Raw genomic sequence first — 22,886 nt, 5'->3', positions numbered from 1 at the left:
TAAAACCGAAGCCTTTACAGGCACCACAATTTTCCACGTCAACACAATATTTAAAAAAATAAAAACAAAAATATTATAACTCCTCAAAACCCTAGCAACCTTATCCCTCTCTCAAGTTAAGAAATATAAAGCTAACTCCTCAAAACCCTAGCAACCTTACTCCTCTCTCAAGTTAAGAAATATAAAACCACGGTTTCTGCAAACTCTCAAAATAAAAATATTATAACTACTCAAAATCCTAGCAACCTTACCCCTCTCAAGTTAAGAAATATAAAGTCACGGTTTCTGCAAACTCTCTCTCTCCAGATGCAGGAAGCTCTAAACGCACGGTATAGCATTCAAGATCTACAATGCACGGTATACATTTTAGCTTATAAAGTTCAGCTTTTGTAAGGTTAGTTTTGTTTATATATTAATTAATACATAGTACTTTGTTCACCATTGAATACTCATATAATCAATTTCCAATTCAGTGTTCAAGAATTAAACCAAAATTCTAACTGCACTATCATAAAATATTATTATTAGTATGAATTTTATGGAGTTGCAGTGTTCAGGAATTAAATCAAAATTCTTTTAAATTATCTATAATATTTTGTCCTCCGAAAATTTTCTCTCTTTGATTTTAGTATATTGTGTTTCTTAAGCTATAGAGAGATTTTCTTTGGTTTCTGCAAACTCTCTCTCCAGATGTAGGAAGCCCTAAATGCACGATATAGCATTCAAGATCTACAACTCACGGTATAGATTTTAGCTTATAAAGTTCAGCTTTTGTAAGGTTAGTTTGTTTATATATTTTGATAAAGAAACATGTTCAATGTGGTACGGCTTAATAATCGCATTAATAGCCAATAGTTAATACCATTAGCAAATTCAATTCATGGAGTTGCAATTTTCATTAAATCTTTTTATGGCTTGAAGCACTTGCATTTTAACAAATTGGACATGTCTTTAAAGTCCTTTTATTTCTTTGGGGGGAAAAAAAAAGAAAAAAAAAAAGGAGAGGATATGTTAAAACTTGGCATCATCAACTTATAAGAGAGGATATGTTCTTAGATGGTAGGAATAGGACAAAATGGTTACACGTTTGTTGAGATCTAAGAAAGGGTCATAATAAAATAAGCCCAAAACAGAATAACAAGTCAAGCCCAAAAGGAAAAATTCAGGCTAAGCCCAAAGCAATAGATACGGAAGACCCATGGGGGAATAAAAGAAAGGCCCAGAGGATCCTGAAGCCCAGAAAAGAAATAAGCATCCAAAAAAGAGACCACGGCAGAGTACAAAGAAGTAAGGATCCTCAGGAACCATCAATAAGCATGGATCCCTTCAGGCACAAAGAAAAAGGAAGACTGGGACAGATCGATAGAAAGAAGACAGAAGAAGAAAACAAGAAATAAAAGCAAAAAACGCGAGCGACCTCTCATGGCACAGACAGAAAAGGCCTCGGGGAACCAGGACAGGGAAGAAGAATGATAACAAACGACTTTCAAAAATGGCAGAACAGGATTCCGCCCAAATAGGAAATGAAAGGGAAAAGAGGAAGACACCAGAAATGGGGATGCCGAGAAGGGCATACCTCAGCACGTCCCGAAGAGGATGGCCAACCAGAAGCTTTCAAAAGAATCAGAACCAAGAGAAGGAAAGAATGAGAGAAAACGGAAAAGGGATTTACCGAGACGATGGGGACAGGACATGCTCTGTTTGCAAAAGAACAAAACAGGGGAACCAACGGTTCCCCGGGAAGCCCAGAAAACTCCATTATAAAAGGAGGGGATGGGTTGTGAAGAAGGCAGCGAGAAAAAAAAACAAAGAAACACAAGAAAGAAAAAATTCTCTAGGAAAAACTATCAGAAAAATCTGTGCAGAAAGAAAAATACTAAGGGAAAAACAAATATTGCTTCCCGGTATCCTGTAAAGGCCACTATTGCACATACTTGGATTCAACGAGAATCAAACTTTGCAAGTTTTGAAGGCTGAAATAGCCATTCAAGACTGCAATTTTTGAGCTTGATTGGACCTTGTATCACGTCCTAGTGAGATTTCTGTAATCAAAATGTATTAATGAAATACTGCTTCGTAATTCCCAAGATCCCCACAGCACTTTTTTTTTTTATCGTCTTGCTAATCCTGTTTCTTTCCTTCTGAACTTACGTTGTTAATTTTTGGCACTCTTCGATATCTTTATTTGTCATTTTTCTTTATATTATTAGGAGTATTCTCTGCATTCACTTGATTCTTAAACAGCTCATTAGCTGCGGTGAATCAAGGTCCGGTCCACCAAATCCTTCCTTTTCATTCAGGCCCGAGATCCTTGGGCCTGAGTGTCACGAAAAAGGCACTCTCACATTTTGGCGACTCCGCTGGGGACTGGGCAAAGAAGAAGGAAGAAGCAACCCCTTCACAGAGAATGCCTCTAAGACAAAGAAACAGCAAAGAAACTAATGTGCCACCTACGGCCTCTGAGCCCGTAGGAGAAAACGAGGAAGTCTCCAGGCAAGGAGGTGGGATATCCTTGGTAGAACAGGAGGTTGTGTCAGAACAAAGACACGCAAGGCAGGAACCAGACCTAATGGCCAGGATGACAACAATGTTAAAGGATCTGGAGTAAGAAGTTCGTCTTCTCAAAGAAAGCAAGACACAGGAAATCAGAGACAATATTCCCCCTACTGGCCACCAAGATGGGACGCAGCCAGAAGGAGGGTCAGCAGTGGGAGGAAGAGCCAACCCTCAGTACTTGACACTGACAAACGTCAATGCCCTCCTAGAGCAAGAAAGGGAAAAACTCTTAGGGATCCCCAAGCAATTCTCTCGGGATCCTCCGTTCCCTCCAAAACTTCTTGGCAAACCATACCCTAAGGGGTATGAACCCCAAAGTTCCATCCTTTCGATGGAAGGAATGGAAGTACCGTGGAACATGTGAGTAGGTTTGTCCACACTATGGGCCCCTATGCAGGAGACAAAGAATTATGTCTAAGGGAATTTGCCAAATCCTTAGTGGATAGGGCATACACTTGGTACACCACGCTGAGACCCGGGTCCATCAAGACCTGGGATGAGATGATGGAAAAATTCTGCTCCAAATATTACCCTGGTGAAGACAAAATCACTTTCCAGAACCTGCAAATGGTGAGGCAGAGACCTGGAGAAGATCCTGTTCAATTCATTAAAAGATTCGAAGATGTGTCCCTAGATTGCTATGGAGACCATGAAGAAAAGGAGCTCGTAGAAACCTGTATAGCCAACATGCTTTTTGATTACAGGCTCAACCTTGAAAATTTATGTATCACACAGTTTGCTGACCTGCTACAGAGAACCAGAAGGACGGCGCAAACCATGAGAACAAAAAGGCTGCCCGCGTCCCAAGCTATGACAGCATCAGCAGGAGAGAAAAGGAAGAGACCAGATGGGAAGGTGTTTGAGGAACCACCAGTGATCCCATGTACAGCTGAGGAGTTAAGCCATGTCCTAGACAAATGGATTGGAGATGGGGTTGTCAAGCCATTCACTGTGTCCAGGCCACCAACTGAAGAAGAAAGGAAGAATCCTTTATTTTGCAGAATCCATAATTATGTGAAGCACTCCACCAAGGATTGCTGGACCCTTCGCAGACTCTTCCACAAAAAGTTGAGAGAAGGAACCTTGGAGCTCACTCAGAAGGAGCCAGAAGTGCAAAGGAACCCCTTGCCTAACCACAAAGGAAAAGGGGTGGTAGCAGTAGTAATACATGGGAACCCAGTAGAAGCAGGAGAATCTGAAGGATCCTTCCACCCGAGCACAGTCAGAACCCTCCAGAAGAATTCTAAGTTCAGGTCACTATTCAATCAATTAGGATTCGGACCAAAAGCAAGAAGGGTGGCCACAGAGTCTCTCATGAGCATAGCAGCAGATTCAGGGATGGAATGCTTTACAGCTAAGTCACATGCTAGTCGAGCTTTCCTGGAAACAACCAATGCAATAACCTTCACTGATGAAGACATGGAGATTGAGCACCCAGACCACCGTAGACCCCTTTATCTCATGGCCACCATAAACAGCATTCAAGTCAGAAGAGCACTGGTGGATACGGGGGCATCACTCAACCTCATAGCCTTAAGTACCCTGGAAGCTGTTGGCTTAGTTGACAGAAGGATCCTGAGGGCTCCCATAGAAATAACAGGATTTGGAGGATCGGTAGAATCAACAGAAGGATACGTGCAGTTAGCCTTAAGGGTGGGGCCAATAGTAGCTCTGACAAGGTTTCATGTGATTAATGCAGAAGTTTCTTATCACATGTTGCTGGGACGCCCATGGCTTCATAAATATCGCCTTATTCCATCCACGTTCCATCAATGCATTAAAGGGAGACTGAATGGGAGGCCCATAAGGATCCCTGCCAACCATAATCCTTTCAGCCAGGGAGAAGTGAACTTTGCAGAAACAATGTTTTACGATGAGTTGGGGCCAGATGATGAGAACCCCGCCTCGGGGACCCCAGGGGCACCTATCCTAGAAGAAGAAGAAGGAGGGAGGGGCACCCGTGATCTAAGGAACCTTCTAGAAAGGAAAAGACAAAAGAGAGAGCCCAGCTCTTCAGGATCCCGAGAATGTGTGGTGGTGCGGGAACCTGGGGGAAGGCTAATCTATCGTTTGTGAAGGTGCGCGGGACCCGAATACATTGTGCAGGAAGGTTCCGGACTACCAAGCTGCATGATGGCCCAAGAAGAAATCCCAGAAGAGCCAGTTAAGGAGGCCCAGATTCAGCCTGAGGAAGAATTAAAGGAAATAGACTTGGGGACAGAACCAGGATCCCGAAAACCTGTCTTCATTAGCAGTCAATTGGTGGTTCAAGAAAGAGAACAACTGGTAACCTTACTTCAAAAATACAGAGATGTGTTTGCATGGACCTATGATGAGATGCCTGGTCTAGACCCAGAGTTGGTAGTCCATTCTCTTAATGTGGACCCAGGGATGAGGCCAGTAGTCCAACCAGCTAGGGTCTTCCACACTGAGGTAGAAGCTTAAATAGTTCAAGAGGTCAAGAAATTGCTAACAGCTGGTTTTATCAAACCCATCCAACACCCAAAATGGCTTTCCAACATTGTACCTGTGAAGAAGAAAAATGGTCAGATCCGTTGCTGTGTAGACTTTCGCAACTTGAACAAGGCATGTCCTAAAGATGAGTTCCCCTTGCCCAATATCGACCTCCTTATAGATTCAGCTGCAGGAAACTCAATGTTCTCATTTATGGATGGGTACAGTGGATACAACCAAATCCGCATGGCAGCCAAAGATGCAGAGAAGACGGCATTCAGAACTCCGATTGGGAACTTTTACTACACTGTAATGCCCTTTGGCCTCAAAAATGCGGGTGCTACGTATCAGCGGACCATGACAGCCATTTTCCATGACATGATGCATAAGGAGATAGAAGATTATGTAGATGATATTGTGGTCAAGTCAAAAACCAGAACAGGACATTTCCAAGTACTTGAGCAAGTCTTTGAAAGATGCAGGAAGTACAAGTTACGTATAAACCCCATGAAGTGCACCTTTGGAGTGTCTGCTGGAAAGTTCTTTGGGTTCCTGGTACATCACAAAGGCATAAGCGTGGATCCAGCCAAGGCCACAGCTATTGCCACGATGAGAAGACCAACTACTGTTAGGGAACTCAAAAGCTTCTTGGGAAGGGTCTCCTATATTAGGAGGTTTGTGCCTGGTTTAGCCTCAGCTACAGCAGGCCTATCCAAACTATTGAAAAAGGGGAATGAATTTACCTGGGGGACGGAGCAGCAGGAAGCTTTTCAAAGAATTCAGGGCATTATGAATCATCTACCCACCCTCCAGGCACCAGTACATGGGCGACCTCTGTTGCTATACTTAGCATCAAACTCTCAGGCAATAGGAGCTTTGCTGGCACAAGAAGATAACCAAGGAAATGAGCAGCCCATATATTATGTAAGCAGAACACTCAAGGATACCGAGACCAGGTACCCCAGAATAGAGAAAGCCTGCCTAGTGATCATTTATGCATCCCAGAGGTTGAAGAGGTACTTCTCAGCTCACCAAATCCTCTTGGTAACTAAGTCCCACCCCATAAAAGCACTCCTGTACCAGCCCCTTCTCACAGGAAGGATAGCACAATGGCTAGTGTTGCTCTCACAATATGATATAGGTATAAGAACTCCCAAGGCTGTCAAGAGCCAGGCCATAGCAGATTTGCTAGCTCAATTCCCAGGAAAGGAAGAAGGCCCGCTGAGCGAAGAAATCCCTGGTGAGGTAGCAGTGATGGAGATCCTAGGGAAGAAATGGACCATGAGGTTTGACGGTTCAGCTACAGCAACTTCAAATGGGGTAGGAATTGTACTAAGCTGTGAAAATGGGGATATCATACCCCTGTCTTTCAAGCTTGGTTTCTCATGCTCTAATAATGCAGCTGAATATGAGGCATACTTAACTGGGTTGACTATAGCACTCAGCATAGGAGTGAAACATATGAGAGTATTGGGAGATTCCAATCTTGTAGTCTCCCAAGTGAAAGGTGACTTTGCATTACGGGAACAAAGCTTAGCAGCCTACAGGACTTGGGCACAAAGGTTGGAGATGGAATTTCAAACTTTCAGCATAGAATACACTCAAAGAAGTGAAAACAGGTTTGCTGATGTGCTCGCCACCCTGGGATCCCAAATACCATTTGATGGGAGGGATACGTTGATAAAAATAGGGAGGCAGGAACATTCCATTGTAAGGATCCTCCAAGGGATGTACCCCGGAGAATCCAAACAATGGGACTGGAGGGACGAAGTCAAAGAAAAGATGAAAGAGGTAGGCCCTAGAGGGAACATCAAAGAACTAATGGATTACACCCAGATAGAAGGAGAATTGTATAGAAGACTGCCAGGAGGAATACTGTCCAGATGTATCACCGAGAAGGAAGGAAAGTCGAAACTAGAAGAATTACACGCCCAAGCATGTGGAGTTGCGGAAAAGGTCAGCCTATACAGAAGGATGCAACGCATGGGGTATTACTGGCCAGATATGGACAAGGAAGCAGCAATCATACAGGGGAAATGCCAGGAATGTCATTTGGCAATTGATAAAGAAGAAAGCTACGTGGTGTTTATTGCAGAAGATTGGCGGGTTCCTTTCATAGGATACCTGGCTCAGGGGATCCTGCCAACCGACAGGGAACTCGCCCACAAGCTCAAAAAGCTAGCGTGCAGGTATTTCCTACAGAATAACATCTTATTCAAAAAGGGATACCATGGGGATCCCCTTAGATGCCTGGGACCAAAGGAAGCTAGAGAAGTAGTCAGAGAGGTACACTCTGGAGATTGTGGAAGTCACCCAGGGAAGAGAAGGCTGTACAAGCAGTTACTATTGTTGGGATATTACTGGCCAACGATGAAAAGAGACTCTGAGGAGCTGGTCAAAACATGTCATGCTTGCCAAATCCTGGGAGACGCAATTCACACTCATCCAAATGTCCTACAGGATATGACGACGCCATGGCCTTTTCATACTTGGGGGCTTGATCTCATAGAGCCTATAAACCCTCCATCCAATGGTTATATATGGATCCTGGCAGCCACGGAGTACTTTACAAAATGGGTAGATGCCATCCCTTTGAAAAAAGCTACTGGAGCGGCTGTAGCAAATTTCATTCGAGACCACATCATTACAAGGTTCGGGATCCCCAGAAGATTGATCAGCGACAATGGAACCCCATTCATAAACAAAGATATGAAGGGATTAACTGAAGCATACCACATCAAGCATGGAAGATCTACCCCATACTACCCACAAGAAAACGGCCAAGCTGAAGCTACTAATAGGGTAATATTGAAAATTTTTAAGAAAATGAAGCATGAGTATGGAGGAAAATGGAGTGACCATCTGGCAGATGTGCTTTGGGCATGTAGAAGCTCTGTAAAGACAGCCACAGGATTCTCCCCATTCTTCCTGGTTTATGGAACAGAAGCCATCAGCCCTGTGGAGTTAGTCATTCCTACACCAAGGGTAGTTCTGGAGGAAAATCAAGGAGAGAGTGAGGACGCAAGCAATGAAAAGAGGCTAGCAGATCTGGAAGGAGTAGAAGAAGAAAGAGAGCTGGCCAAGAAAAGGAGCCAGAGATACCAGCAAAGAATGACCAGAGCATATGCGCAAGCAGTACGCCCAAGAGTGTTCATTAAAGGGTAATTAGTACTAAGGATGGCGGAGCACGTGAGGAAGAACCTGCCAGGGCCTTCCAAGTTCACCCCAAAATGGGAAGGACCCTACATCATCAATGTAGCTCATGAGAGTGGGTATTATTACCTTGCCAAAGAAGATGGAACAGTCCTGATAGAGCCCATAAACGGGAAATAGTTGAAGCAATACTATGCATAAAGACAAGGGGATCCCGGTACCTCAGGGTCCTTTTACCAGCTTCACTATCTGCTAAGTTCTTTTTTTTATTTTTTTATTTTTTTATTTTTTTTTTATTTTATTTTTATTTTTTTTTCAGCCTTTAGCATAAATTCTGGTCTAAGATAATTTTGTTCAGGAACATGTGATAGATTGACACTTTGTGGTCAATACTGCACCAAAAGACTTTTTCTTTGTTCCTTTAAAAATGACCATGTTTTAATGAAGTTCCTGTTTCTTCAACATTTAAGTTTTTCTTTAAATACTACAAAGACCAAATTTGGATAGATTTAAGGAAGGATACCTGAGTCAAGGAAAAAAGAGAGTATGTAATACCCTTTTACATATGGCCCAGGATCTACCTCACAAATAATTTCAGATATCCCACTAACAGTCCCAAGTGCATAGGTCTAGGATCACAGAATAAAAGTAAAATATCTAGGATACCTAGCCTAGCACTTGGCAAAAGGGGAACCTGTCAAAGTTCATGAACTGGGACCGTATCTCAAAAAAAATATATACATAGGAAAGGATACCAGTGTACCCAGTTCAGTACTTGCATAATAGATTACCGGGTACCTGGACCAGAATTTACAGTGAAGCCTGTGGAAACCATGGTCCAGGACTCAGGAAAGAAAAGAGTCATAGGAAATAAAAGGCAATATACCAAAGAAAAAAGGCAGATTCACATACTAAGAAATGAGAAGCAGTTTTGAAAAACAAAAAAAAAAGAGAAAGCAAAGAGTAGAGCAATGTTCAAAAAAAAACTTATACAACCCCAAATTGTTTATGTAAATCTAAAAAAAATAAGCTAAGGAATGAGGCCGGCCAACAGGGAGGCATCCGGAGAAATAACAGGCACAGACAAAGTAGAAAGGATCCTCTGCCGCTTGACCTTCAAGTCTTGTAAAACCTTGTGAGCATGAGCCAAAGCTTCCTCAGCAGCAGCTATCTCAGTGTCTACACTCTTGAATGATTGCCTCTGAAACAGCATATGAGCCAGCAGACGCAAGTGATCCAGCAGAAAAGACAAATTGAACTTGGCCTCCAGAAGGTCTTGCACCACCCCTCTCCACTCCAGAAGCTTTTCTTCAGACAAGGAATCTATAGAGGAATTCCTTAGGGAAATCAGCACAACACACAGCAACTCCATCAAAATATTGCCTAGAAAAACGCCTCCCCTAAAGCCACTGGTGAAATCCCCGTGACTCTTGAGCAGACTTTCTAGCAGCGGCAGGCCTTCCACAGGAACAGAGAAGCGCAGGAAGCTGCCATAAGAAGACCCAAAAACATGGAAGTGGCTGGCAGGCAGACTGTTGAATTCCAAGAGATCAAAGCGAGCCAGGAAAGAGGAAAGCCTCGAATCAAGATCTGAGGCAGCCATTTTCGAGGCATCCCCCATCACTGTGTCACCATTTGCAGAGACAGGAGGACTTGCAGCCTTTTGCTCTGAATGAAGGTCAGCAACTTGGACAGGTCTCACAATTCCTTCAGGGATAACGGGCTCAGAACCTGCAAAGCCTGTATCAATATTCAAAAAAAAAGAAAAGAAAAGGAAGAACAGATTTAGTCTTTTAAAAAAAAAGGGGGAAAAGAAGAACAAACCGGTTCCAGCTTCTTGGGGCAGAGCCTCTTCTTCCTGATCTCCTGACTTCCCCGAAGATTCTGGGAAGGAACATAAGGCAGGTTGAAGAAAAGGTGAAGGACCAATGGCAAAGTGGCTAAAGGAAGGAATAGATGCAGGGGGCTTCGCCATATATAAAAAAAAAAAAGAGGAGGGGAAAGAAAAAAAAAAGGGGAGGAAGAAAAGGAAACACGATGGGAGCAGCTTGCACTCACCTTCTGAGCTTTCTGATTCTAAAGAAGAGGCAACACTGGGAGCGGATTTCTCACTGGTTTGACCTAAAAGGAAAAAGAAAAGGAGGAACTCAAAAAAAACTGGAAAAGAAAATAAGAATATAACGCTATTTCAAGGAAACAAGGCTTACCTGTTTGTTTGGATAAAGGAGTGTCTCCCAAAGCACCTTTATCTGACAAGGATTGAGGAAACACAGTCCTGATAGGACTAGGAGTGCGTTCAAGATGGGGACTTTGAGATGACGGGATCCTAGAAGCTTTGGGATCCTGAGAATCCTGGGAACCTTGCATCGGTTACCCGGTTTCCTCAGCTGGATCATCAGTAGGGGGCTCCTCCCCCATAACAGGAAAAACAACAGAAAGAGCTGTGATAGTTTCCTCCCCCAGAGCCTTGTCAGTCATAGGAGGGGATACCTCCACCTAAAGGAAGAAGAAGCGGAGAAGGCAGTGCCAAGTGAAAAAAAAAAAACACAACAGCGGGAAATGCTAACAACACAATGTCAGAACAAAAGGGAAAGAACAAAAGAAGGGGGGGAACACACATACCACGTCGTCTCCAGAAGATTGGCTCTTACCCTTCTTGTGATCAGACTTGCGCTTGGACTGCAAAGGAAATCACCATTCGTCAGCAAAATAGAAATAAGTGCAACAAGGTGAACAGATAAAAAAAAAAAGAGAGAAGAAGGAAAGAAGTCTTGCCCTTCTCTCTTTCTCTACAGATTCTCTGGAAGTCTTTTGCTTACTACGAGTACGCCCAGAGGGTCCTAAAGGAGGCTGGGATACCAAACCAGAGGATCCTAAAGAACCATGGACTGAAGCAGTCACAGGAACCTGGGAAAAAGAAGACTCTACCTTGGTCTTCTTCCGGGTCCTTGAAACCAAAGGTTCCCTGACATCCTTGCCTTCCTGAGATGCCAAGTGTGCCCCCGTTTTCCTTCTTTTCGCCTCAGAGCCTATCTCCACACCCCCTGTACTTTCACCAACATCAGCAACTTTCATTTTCTTCGGCCTGACATCCTTACCTTTACTCGGAGCAGTAGAAGCACTTATTGTCTCCGTTGCACCTTTTTTGATGGGCACTCCAGAGGAAGCACCAATGATGAGACTATCACCCAGCCAAGTCTCAGGAAAATCCTGTCCATAAGCCACCCAACCTCCCCTGGAGGCATGCCACTCTGCAAACCCAGTCTTGCTGCTTGCAGCAGCAGAAACAATCCCAACAGTAGGAAGGGATAAACGTCTATTGGATGTCGGAGCAGAAACAATGCTAGGATTCGGGGCTTCCGAACTGTACCAGAGCCAACATAATCAACAAAAAACTTTTGTACTCTTCTCCAATAACTGGTATAGCCACTAGAAGCAAAGACTCCTCTCTGGGAGTTAGGCACTGCAAATTGGGGGCTCCTCCGTGACCAATAAGAAAAGGCCTGCAGCCTCAGGAAAGGATCCAAGGAAGGAAGGGATGGCACCACATCCTTAAAAACTGGAGGAATGTCCTGGTCAAAACCAAATTGTCGGAGCACCCGGTGTGCTGAATAATGAGTATATTTTGGGCCACTTGAAGAAGGCACAGGAAGCCAGGAGGGGCTAATGCAGGCAAGATAAGCCAGACTGCCCTCATCACCACGGTGCAAGTCAAAGGTATTACCTGTAGAAGATAAAAAAGAAGACAACACAGAATCACACGCAAAGCCAGGACCAAACTCACGAGGGGATCTCCAATGTAAGCTCCCTGCTTGGTCAAACAACTCCACAAGATTGAGGCCACCACCTTTCAAGCTAATCCAACGAAAAATAATGGGAAAGGCATCGGTAGAATTGCCACAAAGACCCTTCACTATGTCGGGGGATCCTTGGAACTTGTCCTTCACAAATTTCAAATTCCTGCACTTGGCCAAAGTAGCTGCAGAACGGTCCCACATGAAAATCTGAAGAATAGCACAGTGAAGAGATGAAGTGATCACATAACAAGAATCACCCTCAGTCTCATCTCCATGAAGCTGGTCCAATTGAGAGTAAACATGACCCAAAAACAGAGGGGCCAAAGGATACTGGGTACCTCGAGCCAACTTGATTGCCAACGGAAAAAATGAAGACTTAACTCCGTACCCAGGGAACTCACTAAACAAAAACTTACTAAGCCAAAAAGCCAGAAAATCGGCCCACCTCACTTCCTTATCTTTCTCATGAGAGAGGGTCATCACCCATCTCCCCATCCTAGCCGGCTTACCACCAGAAGAGGCGGCGCGACCACCAAAATGACCAAACAATTTATCTTCTACCACGAGATCCTCACCAGAAAGGTTAATATCAAAGGGGCTCTCTTCACCAAACACCGGGAGGAGGAAGTTATTAACCACATCTTCCAAGGTGATCGTCAATTCACCAGTAGAAAAGAAAAAAGTATGAAGGGAAGGGCACCAACGACGTACCAGATGCCTGAGCCCTTTGGCGTCTCTGAAGCCCTCAAGGTTTCTGGAAATAGCCACTGCCTTTAGGATACCGGCGCGCTCCAAACGACCCACAAACTCAGCATCAGACAGTTCCTTGTCTACCCATATAGGCCAGCCTTGAATCTTTCCCGGAACAAAATCAAAGAAAATAGGAACCGCCTCTCGGATTCCTTGTCTGATCTGGAGATCGAAAATCTCTCTAGGATCAGGAACCTGGGCGGAACCAGCGAAACCCGCTTGGCCAGAAAACATCCAAACGTGAGGGGATGGAAGAGCCTCACCATGAGATATATGAGGAAAAAATAAACTGAGAGAATACCAAGGATCCCGTAAAGGGAAGGCCGGACGTTCAGTAACCTCGTGAGAATCACTCGGAGCAGAACCAGAAGAACCTTCACCCTCAGAAGGACTGGAGTACGCTCTCTCCTCTTTCGAGAAGAAGAAGAAGCCATCGGAACAACACGTACTATGAGAAGAAAAGAGATTGAAAGTGCGAAAGGGAGGAAGACCAGAGTAACAGAGAAGAAGAGAAAAAGAAAGAGAAACACAAAGAGTGAAAGACTCAGAGAAGCAAAATGATAAGATGAAACGGCTACAATAAAGGCGCAAATAGCAGTTGGGGAAAACAATTTATGGAAAGACGCGCCAGTTGCCAAAAAATTTAATTTGAAGAAGGGATTAATCAGCAGTTATTAATGAGAAATAACGGGAAACGAGAAAAATGGGTAGAGGAGTTTTACCTCAAATACTCAACTGCCACGTCCCGTGTAAAGAGGAAGCTGCAAAAAGTAATAATTACAAGGGAATGCGACACGCAAAAAGGAGGTGACTAAAAGCAGCAGAAAAGGGCCGGGATCCCAAGTAAAAAGGAAGGGAACTCAGTAGAAGTTGAGAAAAGGGGATACCACGAAAATCTTAGGAAACCTAAATCACTCACGCGTGGGCTTCAGGCAACCCACGAGCTCGGGGGGCTAAATGTTGAGGTCTAAAAAGGGTCATAGTGAAATAAGCCCAAAAAAGAAGAACAAGTCAAGCCCAAAAGGAAAAATTCAGGCTAAGCCCAAAGTAATAGATACGGAAGACCCATGAGGGAATGAAAGAAAGGCCCAGAGGATCCTGAAGCCCAGAAAAGAAAGAAGCATCCGAAAAAAAAAAAAAAGAGAGACCACGACAAAGTATAAAGAAGCAAGGATCCTCAGGAACCATCAATAAGCACGGATCCCTTCAGGCATAAAGAAAAAGGAAGACTGGGACAGATCGATAGAAAGAAGACAGAAGAAGAAAACAAGAAATAAAAGCAAAAACGCAAGCGACCTCTCATGGCACAGACAGAAAAGGCCTCGGGGAACCAGGACAAGGAAGAAGAACGATAACAAACGACTTTCAAAAATGGCAGAACAGGATTCCGTCCAAATAGGAAAGAAAAGGGAAAAGAGGAAGACGCTAGAAATGGGATGCCGAGAAGGGCATACCTCAGCATGTCCCGAAGAGGAAGGCCAACCAGAAGCTTTCAAAAGAATCAGAACCGAGAGAAGGAAAGAATGAGAGAAAACGGAAAAGGGACTTACCGAGACGATGGGGACAGGACATGCTCTGTTTGCAAAAGAACAAAACAGGGGAACCAACGGTTCCCCGGGAAGCCCAGAAAACTCCATTATAAAAGGAGGGGATAGGTTGTGAAGAAGGCAGCGAGAAAAAAAAGAAAGAAACACAAGAAAGAAGAAATTCTCTGGGAAAAACTATCAGAAAAATCTGTGCAGAAAGAAAAATACTAAGGGAAAAACAAATATTGCTTCCTGGTATCCTGTAAAGGCCACTATTGCACATACTCGGATTCAACGAGAATCAAACTTTGCAAGTTTTGAAGGCTGAAATAGCCATTCAAGACTGCAATTTTTGAGCTTGATTGGACCTTGTATCACGTCCTAGTGAGCTTTCCGTAATCAAACAGATAATATATTAATGAAACACTGCTTCATAATTCCCAGGATCCCCACAGCACTTTTTTTTTATATCATCTTGCTAGTCCTGTTTCTTTCCTTCTGAACTTACGTTATTAATTTTTGGCACTCTTCGATACCCTTGTTTGTCATTTTTCTTTATATTGTCAGGAGTATTCTCTGCATTCACTTGATTCTTAAACAGCTCGTTAGCTGCAGTGAGTTAAGGCCCGGTCCACCAAATCCTTCCTTTTCATTCAGGCCCGGGATCCTTGGGCCTGAGTGTCACGAAAAAGGCACTCTCAAGGTTTCACAACATGTTTTAGATTTTGTAACTGGTAACCTAATGGAACTGCCAGACTCGACGCCACCTGAACCAAAACCAACTCGATCCAAGTAGATAGGTGGTCAATGGAAGATCTCCAACATCAGAAACTAAGGAGTGCAAGTCAAGTGATGGTTTTGGGCTTTGAAACCTAACGGAAACCAAACCGACCAAATCCAAGCTCACTAGAAATTGTCATCCCTTTCAATGCTCGCCCTCCCTCTCTCTTAGTGTCAAATATGTCAAGATCCGACGAGATCTAGTCAAGATCCGACGAGGTTTGGACCATATCCGGTGACGCCCCTCTTTGCCGCTACTTCATTGGTCTCGAATCCAACTGTTGTCCACCTGAAACAAAACTACTTGACTCGTGGTTAGTGGCGGTTGGAGGCATGTTTATTATTTCTCCACCCAATCACATTAGGTCAGTTGCAAGTTGAGCCTAAACCTGATCCAACCCAACTTGTGGACATCCCTACTTCACATGGTGACCTCAATGTTTTTGTACGGGCCAATTTTGCCCATGCCAATAGTAGAATTCACAAGTCTATGGTGCTTAGTTAAAGAAAGAGAGAGAGAAAAGGATATGAATGTTTGCATCATCTCCCTTCCCCTTATTTCTTGATTATTCTTTGCCAAAGAGAAACATTGTTTATTGTGGCTTTTTTTATGTTGTCTTTTTTTAGAATTAATTCTTTTTTTGGGACTTTACTTTATAAAGTTAATGCAAAATTTAAGAAAATTTAAAAACTACTCATTTATTTAGGGGTTCTGTTAGTGGATTGATGACATAACATTATTTGGATTATTTATTATTGATATCGCTCTGAATCAGTAAGGTGGATGGCCTGGCTTCGGTGAGCTATCGAAACGGTTGAAGGCCTGCAAGGAACAAAACACAATCAAAGAGGAGACCGGAGAAGACCGGTCGAACCCCCTCCGATGGAGAAGTTAGTCTTGTAGGGAAGGTTGTTCCAAGTATTTTAGAAAATTGTCTGAGAAATTCTTACCGCTGTCGGGTTTAGACCGGTCCCTTATATAGGGAGCCTGGGACGGTTATTTGTCCAATAACCTCCCCAGGATTTGTGGAAACCAACAACTCCGGAGTTAACTACCTCAACGGATATAAAACTGTAACCGCTAATAGAAGTTAACTTATTCGAAGGATTTGTTGAGATAGTTGCGGGTTTAGTCGAAAGTCTAAGTGTTGAGCTTTCGTCCATCTGGTGTAGGACGGTTTGGTCGTCCAAGGATATCTAACGATTGCTCATGGACGAACCTCATGGACGATCATGTCATCCATGGGAGACTTAACTTATGGAGTGGTGCTATTATTCATGGACGTTTCTCCTTCTTCTAGATAAACTCTTAGATCAACCTGCGCTGTAGGCTCTGGACGATCCATTTGGACGAGCTGGAGATGGATTATTTTCCGCTTCTCTATTAGTTGCCCCTTTATTCAAAGGGTCGTCCAGGACTTTGTTGTGATTTTAACAAAATTTCGCTTTTTCGTACGCCACGTGTTACGAAACCGTTGGTTGGCCAGTCGTGTCGATCTCGTTTCCCAAAGGGATCGCCACGTGTCAATCTCTGAGTGGCGAGTGTCGTTTCGTTGACCCTGTTGCTGGGGCCTATAAATAGCGCATTCTCTTTCATGCCCCTCACTTTTTTCCTCATTCTCTCTTCTGCCAACTCGTCCAAGTTCCTTGTCTAGCTCTCGTCCTAGTCTCATCAGGTATTTCCTCTTTCTTTTTTTTTTTAGGCTCTCATTTTAAGTCTTCTACATTTCAACCTTGTCTTCATCTTCTAGTTTAGAGAAAGAGATAGACGAGTACCAGGACGGTTCTTCTGAGAGTGAGGGTAGTGTAGATAGTTCGTCCTGTAGTGATTCCTCAGACGAGCATTACTTGTCTGGGGTTCCTGGCATTCCCTTAGAGGAATTTCAGGAACAACGATGTAGGGCGGCTTCTGGATCTGGGGCTAGTTCGTCCAGACAGCCATCTAGTCCTCCTCAAGACGAGGAAGAGGACGAAGAAGATGTAATCTATAGTTGTGCCCCAGAGATAGCATCCACCTTAGACGGTGCTAAGTTAAAAACTCTTGTAGATAGATATCAAATCCCTAAAGAGCTTAACCCTCGTCTACCCAAGGCTGGAGAATGGTGTTGTTCCCCTTCCTCTGGCTTAGGGGTATACGCTTCTTACCTTTTAGCTGGCCTTAGGTTTCCCTTAAACTCTTTCTGCAAAGACCTCTTCCAAAGGTTGGGTATTGGGCCAAACCAGCTCAACCCCAATGGTTGGAGGACGATAGTTGCCATGCAAGTATTATGGCGTGAGGCATTGGAAGGGGACTGTCCAATTACAGTGGACGAGTTCCTTTACTGTTATAAGCCCTTAGAGATCAAAAAGTCTGCTGGGTTCTACCAGTTCTCGTCCAGAGGTTCATATTACAGTTTAATAAAGGGCCGTAGTTCGTCTGACCGGTTTTGGAAAAAAGAATTTTTTATTATTTCTGGAAATTGGGCTGGGGACCCAGCTGATGTGGGTAATCCCCTCTTTCCACCTTTTACCAGCCCTCTAGGTCGTCTTCGTCCTGAGGGTATGTTTTTCTTTCCATTTTATCCCGTTTGTCCTTGAAAGAAATTTTTATCTATCAATCGTCTAACCCTTTATCTTGGTGATGCAGCTGTCGTTCGTCCACACTTGGATAAGTTTTTCTTGGACCGTATAGATGTGGTTCGCACCTTTTCAGGAAGGACTTTCCACGACTTAGTTACCTTTAGTCGTCTAGCAACTTGGGGACTTGGTCCAGTCCCAACTGCTAAGAACTTAAGTCACGAAGATCTCACTCGTCGAAGTAAGTGTCGTCCATTATACTTTATTATTTCGGCTCTCCTTTCTTTTTTATTTATTTATTTATTTATTATTTTTTTTTTCTGATTAATTTTCCTCGTCATAGGGATAAGCACGATGAGGGAAAACAGAGAGAAAACAGTGGCTAGCGGGGACGAGGATGTTGCTGCCCCTACTGTCAAAGTGGCTTCCGTCCAGGCTGGGAAGAGGAAGTCTAAACCAATCTCAAGTACTGTGGACCTGGACGACCTCCCCAGTCGTCGTGGCCACAAGAAGCAAAATTCAAGTAAGACTTCCCTTCCAAAGGTTCCTAAGTTCGTACCACCAACAGTGAACTTGGACGAACCTGTGGTGGACGTGGAGCCCGTCCAAACAGTTCATCCTGTCCAGTCTGATCCTCCCCCTCCTCCCAAAGCTTCTCACAAGCCAAGCCCTTCAGAGTCCTCTGATCGTCCACCTAATTTGGTTCTGGACGAGGGTTACGCATGGAGGACGTTCAAAGGAATCGTCATTGAGCATGAAGTTAACGAATGTTACAACATGTCAGTGAAGGAGTTTGAACGCTCTGGCATCCATGACCTTTTCAAGGTAAGTTTATTCCTCGTCCTTGTGTATAAACATTTTATCTTGAATGAAATGTCTAACTCTTTTTCGTTCAAATGCAGGCTATGTCAAAGTTTAATACAGCAACCTGTCAAGCCAAGGAGCTTGCTTCAGATGCTAAGACGGCCAAGGATAAGGCTAAGGAGCTAAGCCATGAGATTTTGTCCAAGAAGGGGGAGGTCATTAGGTTGACCGAGGATTTTAATCGTCTGTTGGGAAGCGAGACAAAGCTGAAGAACGAAGTGGAGGAGCTCAAAGCTGACAACTTAGAGAAGGATACCCGCATCATCCATCTCGAGGGACAAGTTTCAGAGCTCACCTCGTCCTTGGAGAGGGCACGTGAGGAAGCAATCGCTGCCTTTAAGAAGTATGACGAGTATGAGAATCGTCTAGACAGTCATTATGCAGCTGGCTATGAAGACTTCCGTGCTGACGCCAAAGAGGCGTATCCTGATTTGGACTTCAACTCCTTTAAGCTTCCTCTTGCTACAGAGAGTTCCGTGTTGCAGACGAGTTCCGAGGACGTCAACATCATGGACGACGCTAACACTGAAGTCACACAGGACGACCCTAAGGCTAGTTTGCCTAAATAATTTGCAATTTAAAATTTGTTTTACTTATATCTGGAAGTGCCCCTTGTTTTGGGCTTTGTTTTGTTTTGTTTTTTTTTTTTTTTAATTCCAGTCCATATAAGTACAATTGTCTCATCCTAGATGGTGGACGAGTTTTATATACATTTTCATATTCAAAACTAAAGGGGTTTTTGGACGTTGGTCGTCCACCCTTTGAATTTCATGAAAGAAATGAATACTTCTATTTTTACTTCCATTGTGTTTGAATATATACGTTTCCAGCTTTATGTATGGTTCGTCCATCCAGGAATTCAGTTCACCTCGTCTTGAGCATGGGGGTGAATTTTTATTACATCACCAAGATAAAGTAAATTGATTCCTTTTGGCTAGATTTTTCATCATTCCAAAATTATGGACGATCATTTTGTCGTCCTTGATGATTAGACTTTTCAGTGATTTCTCGTCCAATGTAATGGATTGTTAAGCTAGTTTTGAAGTCTTTGCTCGTCTGTGTCTCGGACGAACACTTCTGGGAATTCATCTCGTCTTGAGGTCTAGATGAGTATGCCCTTAACTTAGTTTTCATCTCGTCCTATGTTCTGGACGGATGAAACTTTGCTTTATTTTTAGCTTAGGTTTCATCTCGTCCTATGTTCTGGACGGATGGACCTTAGCTTTATTTTTAGCTTAGGTTTCATCTCGTCCTATGTTCTGGACGGATGGACCTTAGCTTCATTTTTAGCTTAGGTTTCATCTCGTCCTATGTTCTGGACGGATGGACCTTAGCTTCATTTTCAGTTTAGGTTTCATCTCGTCTCTTGCTTTGGACGGATGTACCTTTTCATCTTTCCTTTGGAGGAAGGCTTATGGACGATATATCCTTGCGTCCAAGGATTTCATTCGTCCATGCTTACTTTCTTTTTTGCGGATCAATCTGAATGAACATATAAGGATTCCAATAATATACTTGAAAACACAATATATATATATATATATATATATATTTGAAAATCCAAACTTATGTAAACATTCGTCCACAGGCATGGCACATGCTCATGAGCTAGTGCCTTATTGAATTAAGAATACAAACCAACTCGTCCATGAATAGCACAAAAGTGAAAACACTAATGTACTTTCTAGGGGATTATTAAAATACTTAAAAACATTCGATAGTAGTAAACACTTCTGCTCGTCCAGATATCTCGTCCAAGGACACTGGTGAAGAGTCAGCACTTATTGATGGTACTTCCTGAGGTGCTCAACATTCCAAGGGTGTTCCAGCCTCCGCCCATCCAAAGCTTCCAAATAGTAGGATCCTTGCCTTTTGCAGTTGATAACCCTATAAGGTCCTTCCCAATTTGGGCCAAGTTTCCCGTAGGCCGGGTTTCTTGTTGCCAAGGTAACCCTCTTCAAGATGAGATCCCCGATGTTGAAACGCCTAGGCTTCACCATAGCGTCATATTGTCTTGCCATGAGATTTTTATACCTCGCTATCCTCTGTTCTGCATCCATCCTGACCTCGTCCATAAGGTCAAGGTTAAGACGGAGCTGTTCCTCGTTTTCTTCAGTTTGATACTTCCTCACCCTGTGGCTCGTCATGTGTACTTCTGCTGGTATAACTGCCTCACTTCCGTAAGCTAGTTTAAAAGGAGTTTCTCCTGTTGGAGTTCTCGCTGTCGTTCTATAAGCTCATAAAACACCTGGTAATTCATCCGGCCATATTCCCTTTGCCCCTTCGAGCCGAGTCTTGATGATCTTCAGCAAGGATCGGTTCGCTACTTCTGCCTGGCCATTGGCCTGTGGGTGGGAGGGTGAGGAGTAATGGTTCTTCATTCCAAGCTGTTCACAAAATTCTCTGAAAGGTGTGTTGTCATCGTCCATTGTCAGACACTAGTACTCTAGGTACTCCGAATCTACATACAATGTTCTTCTAGACGAAGTTCTTTACATTCTGCTGCGTAATTTTGGCTAAGGGTTCGGCTTCCACCCATTTTGTGAAGTAATCTATTCCCACCACCAGAAACTTCATTTGCTGAGTTCCAGTCGGAAAGGGCCCCAAAATGTCTAGTCCCCATTGCGCGAAAGGCCAAGGGGCCATCATTGGTGTGAGATATTTTGCTGGCTGTCTGGGAATGTTGCTGAAGCGTTGACATTGATCACATACTTTGACATATGCTTTAGCATCAGCTTGGATGGTTGGCCAATAGAATCTGCTACAGATGACTTTATGGACGAGTGATCTGGCTCCCGAATGGTTTCCGCATGCTCCTTCGTGAACCTCCCTCAACATGTAATTTGCCTCGTCCGGAGCCAAACATCTTAAGAGAGGCTGGGAAAAACCTCTCTTGTATAACACCTCGTCCATAAGTACATACCTGGCTGACTTGACCCTAAGCTTCCTAGCTTCGTCCTTCTCTTCTGAAAACCTTCCGTCCTTTAAGTACGACACTATTGGGGTCATCCAATTTCCTTCTCCCTCTATCTGCATCAGTTCTGGAAGGTCTATACTAGGCATGTAGTGTACATCATCCATTTCGTCCAACGCCTCATTCGCAGATGCTTCCTTCGCCAGAGTATCTGCCTCCACATTCTCTTCCCTTGGGATTTGAACAAAATCTGCTTTTTTGAATTTCTTCACAAGGCGTACTACCTTCCTTAGATATTTCTTCATTCTGTCTTCCTTGGCTTCACATGTCCCATTTACTTGGCCTATGACCAATTGAGAGTCTCCCAGGACAAGTATTGAGTCTGCTTCTACGGATTTGGCCAGTTCCAACCCCTTTAAAAGGGCTTCATACTCCACTTCATTGTTAGTAGTCTGGTATTGCAAACGGGCCTTGTATTTCAATTTGTCCCCTTCTGGCGACTGCAAAACAACTCCTATTCCGCCAGCATATAATGTAGATGATCCATCTACATGGACGACCCATTTATTGTTGTACTCTCCTTCCCCCAGGTCTTCGTAACTTGGAGTGAACTCTGCGATGAAATCTGCTAGGGCTTGAGCCTTCATTGCATTTCTCGGTTGATACCGAATATCAAATTCACTAAGTTCAACTGCCCACTGAGTCAGTCGTTCTGCGGCTTCCAGCTTGTTCATTGCCTTCTTAAGCGGATGGTCCGTCATGACATTGATGACATGAACTTGAAAGTAATGTCTTAACTTCCTAGAAGCCGTTATTAGTGCAAAAGCCAATTTCTCCATGAGCGGATACCTTCCCTCTGCTCCTCTGAGTGCCCGGCTAATGTAGTACACCGGTTTTTGTATTTTCCCCTCTTCTCTGATTAAAGCTGAACTTACGGCGTGTGGGGATACCGCTAAGTATAGGTACAGTTCTTCTCCTTGCATGGATGGACTTAACAATGGGGCAGTTGTGAGATAGTCCTTCAGGTCTTGGAAGGCCTTTTGGCATTCGTCCGTCCATTCAAATGCCTTCCTGAGGACTTTAAAGAAAGGTAAACACTTATCTGTGGCTTTCGAAACAAACCTGTTCAAAGCGGCAACTCGTCCTGTGAGGGATTGGACTTCCTTGATACTCTTCGGTGGCTCCATGTTCAATATAGCCTGGATCTTGTCCGGATTTGCCTCAATTCCTCTTTGCGAGACCATGAACCCCAAAAACTTTCCCGACGATACTCCGAATGCACACTTGCTTGGGTTCAACTTCATCTTATATTGCCGAAGTGTTTCAAAGGTTTCCTGTAGGTCGTCTAGATGGCTTCCCTCGTCTATGCTCTTCACGAGCATGTCGTCGACGTAAACCTCCACATTCCGTCCAATCTGTGGACGAAACATGTGATTCACTAACCTTTGATAAGTTGCCCCTGCGTTCTTCAAACCGAAGGGCATCACTTTGTAGCAAAACAAACCTTGGCTGGTAATGAAGGAAGTTTTTTCCTGA

The 22,886-nt window shown here is 43.7% G+C and overlaps 1 protein-coding gene across 1 annotated transcript in view; it reads right to left on the bottom strand.

Moving 5' to 3' along the window:
• Positions 1–10,581, bottom strand: part of LOC115963941 (dehydrogenase/reductase SDR family member 12-like) — a 16,448-nt gene extending 5,867 nt beyond the window's left edge. The window contains exon 1 of the mRNA XM_031083194.1: positions 10,538–10,581. Within this exon, the coding sequence (XP_030939054.1) occupies positions 10,538–10,581 (44 nt within the window). The remainder of the gene's footprint in view (positions 1–10,537) is intronic.
• Between the last annotated feature and the right edge of the window lie 12,305 nt (positions 10,582–22,886).

This window comes from Quercus lobata, chromosome 2 (assembly GCF_001633185.2).
Source record: "Quercus lobata isolate SW786 chromosome 2, ValleyOak3.0 Primary Assembly, whole genome shotgun sequence".
Lineage (NCBI taxonomy): Eukaryota > Viridiplantae > Streptophyta > Magnoliopsida > Fagales > Fagaceae > Quercus > Quercus lobata.
Note: the sequence above shows the minus strand (reverse complement) of the source record. Positions and strands in the feature narration are given on the sequence as shown.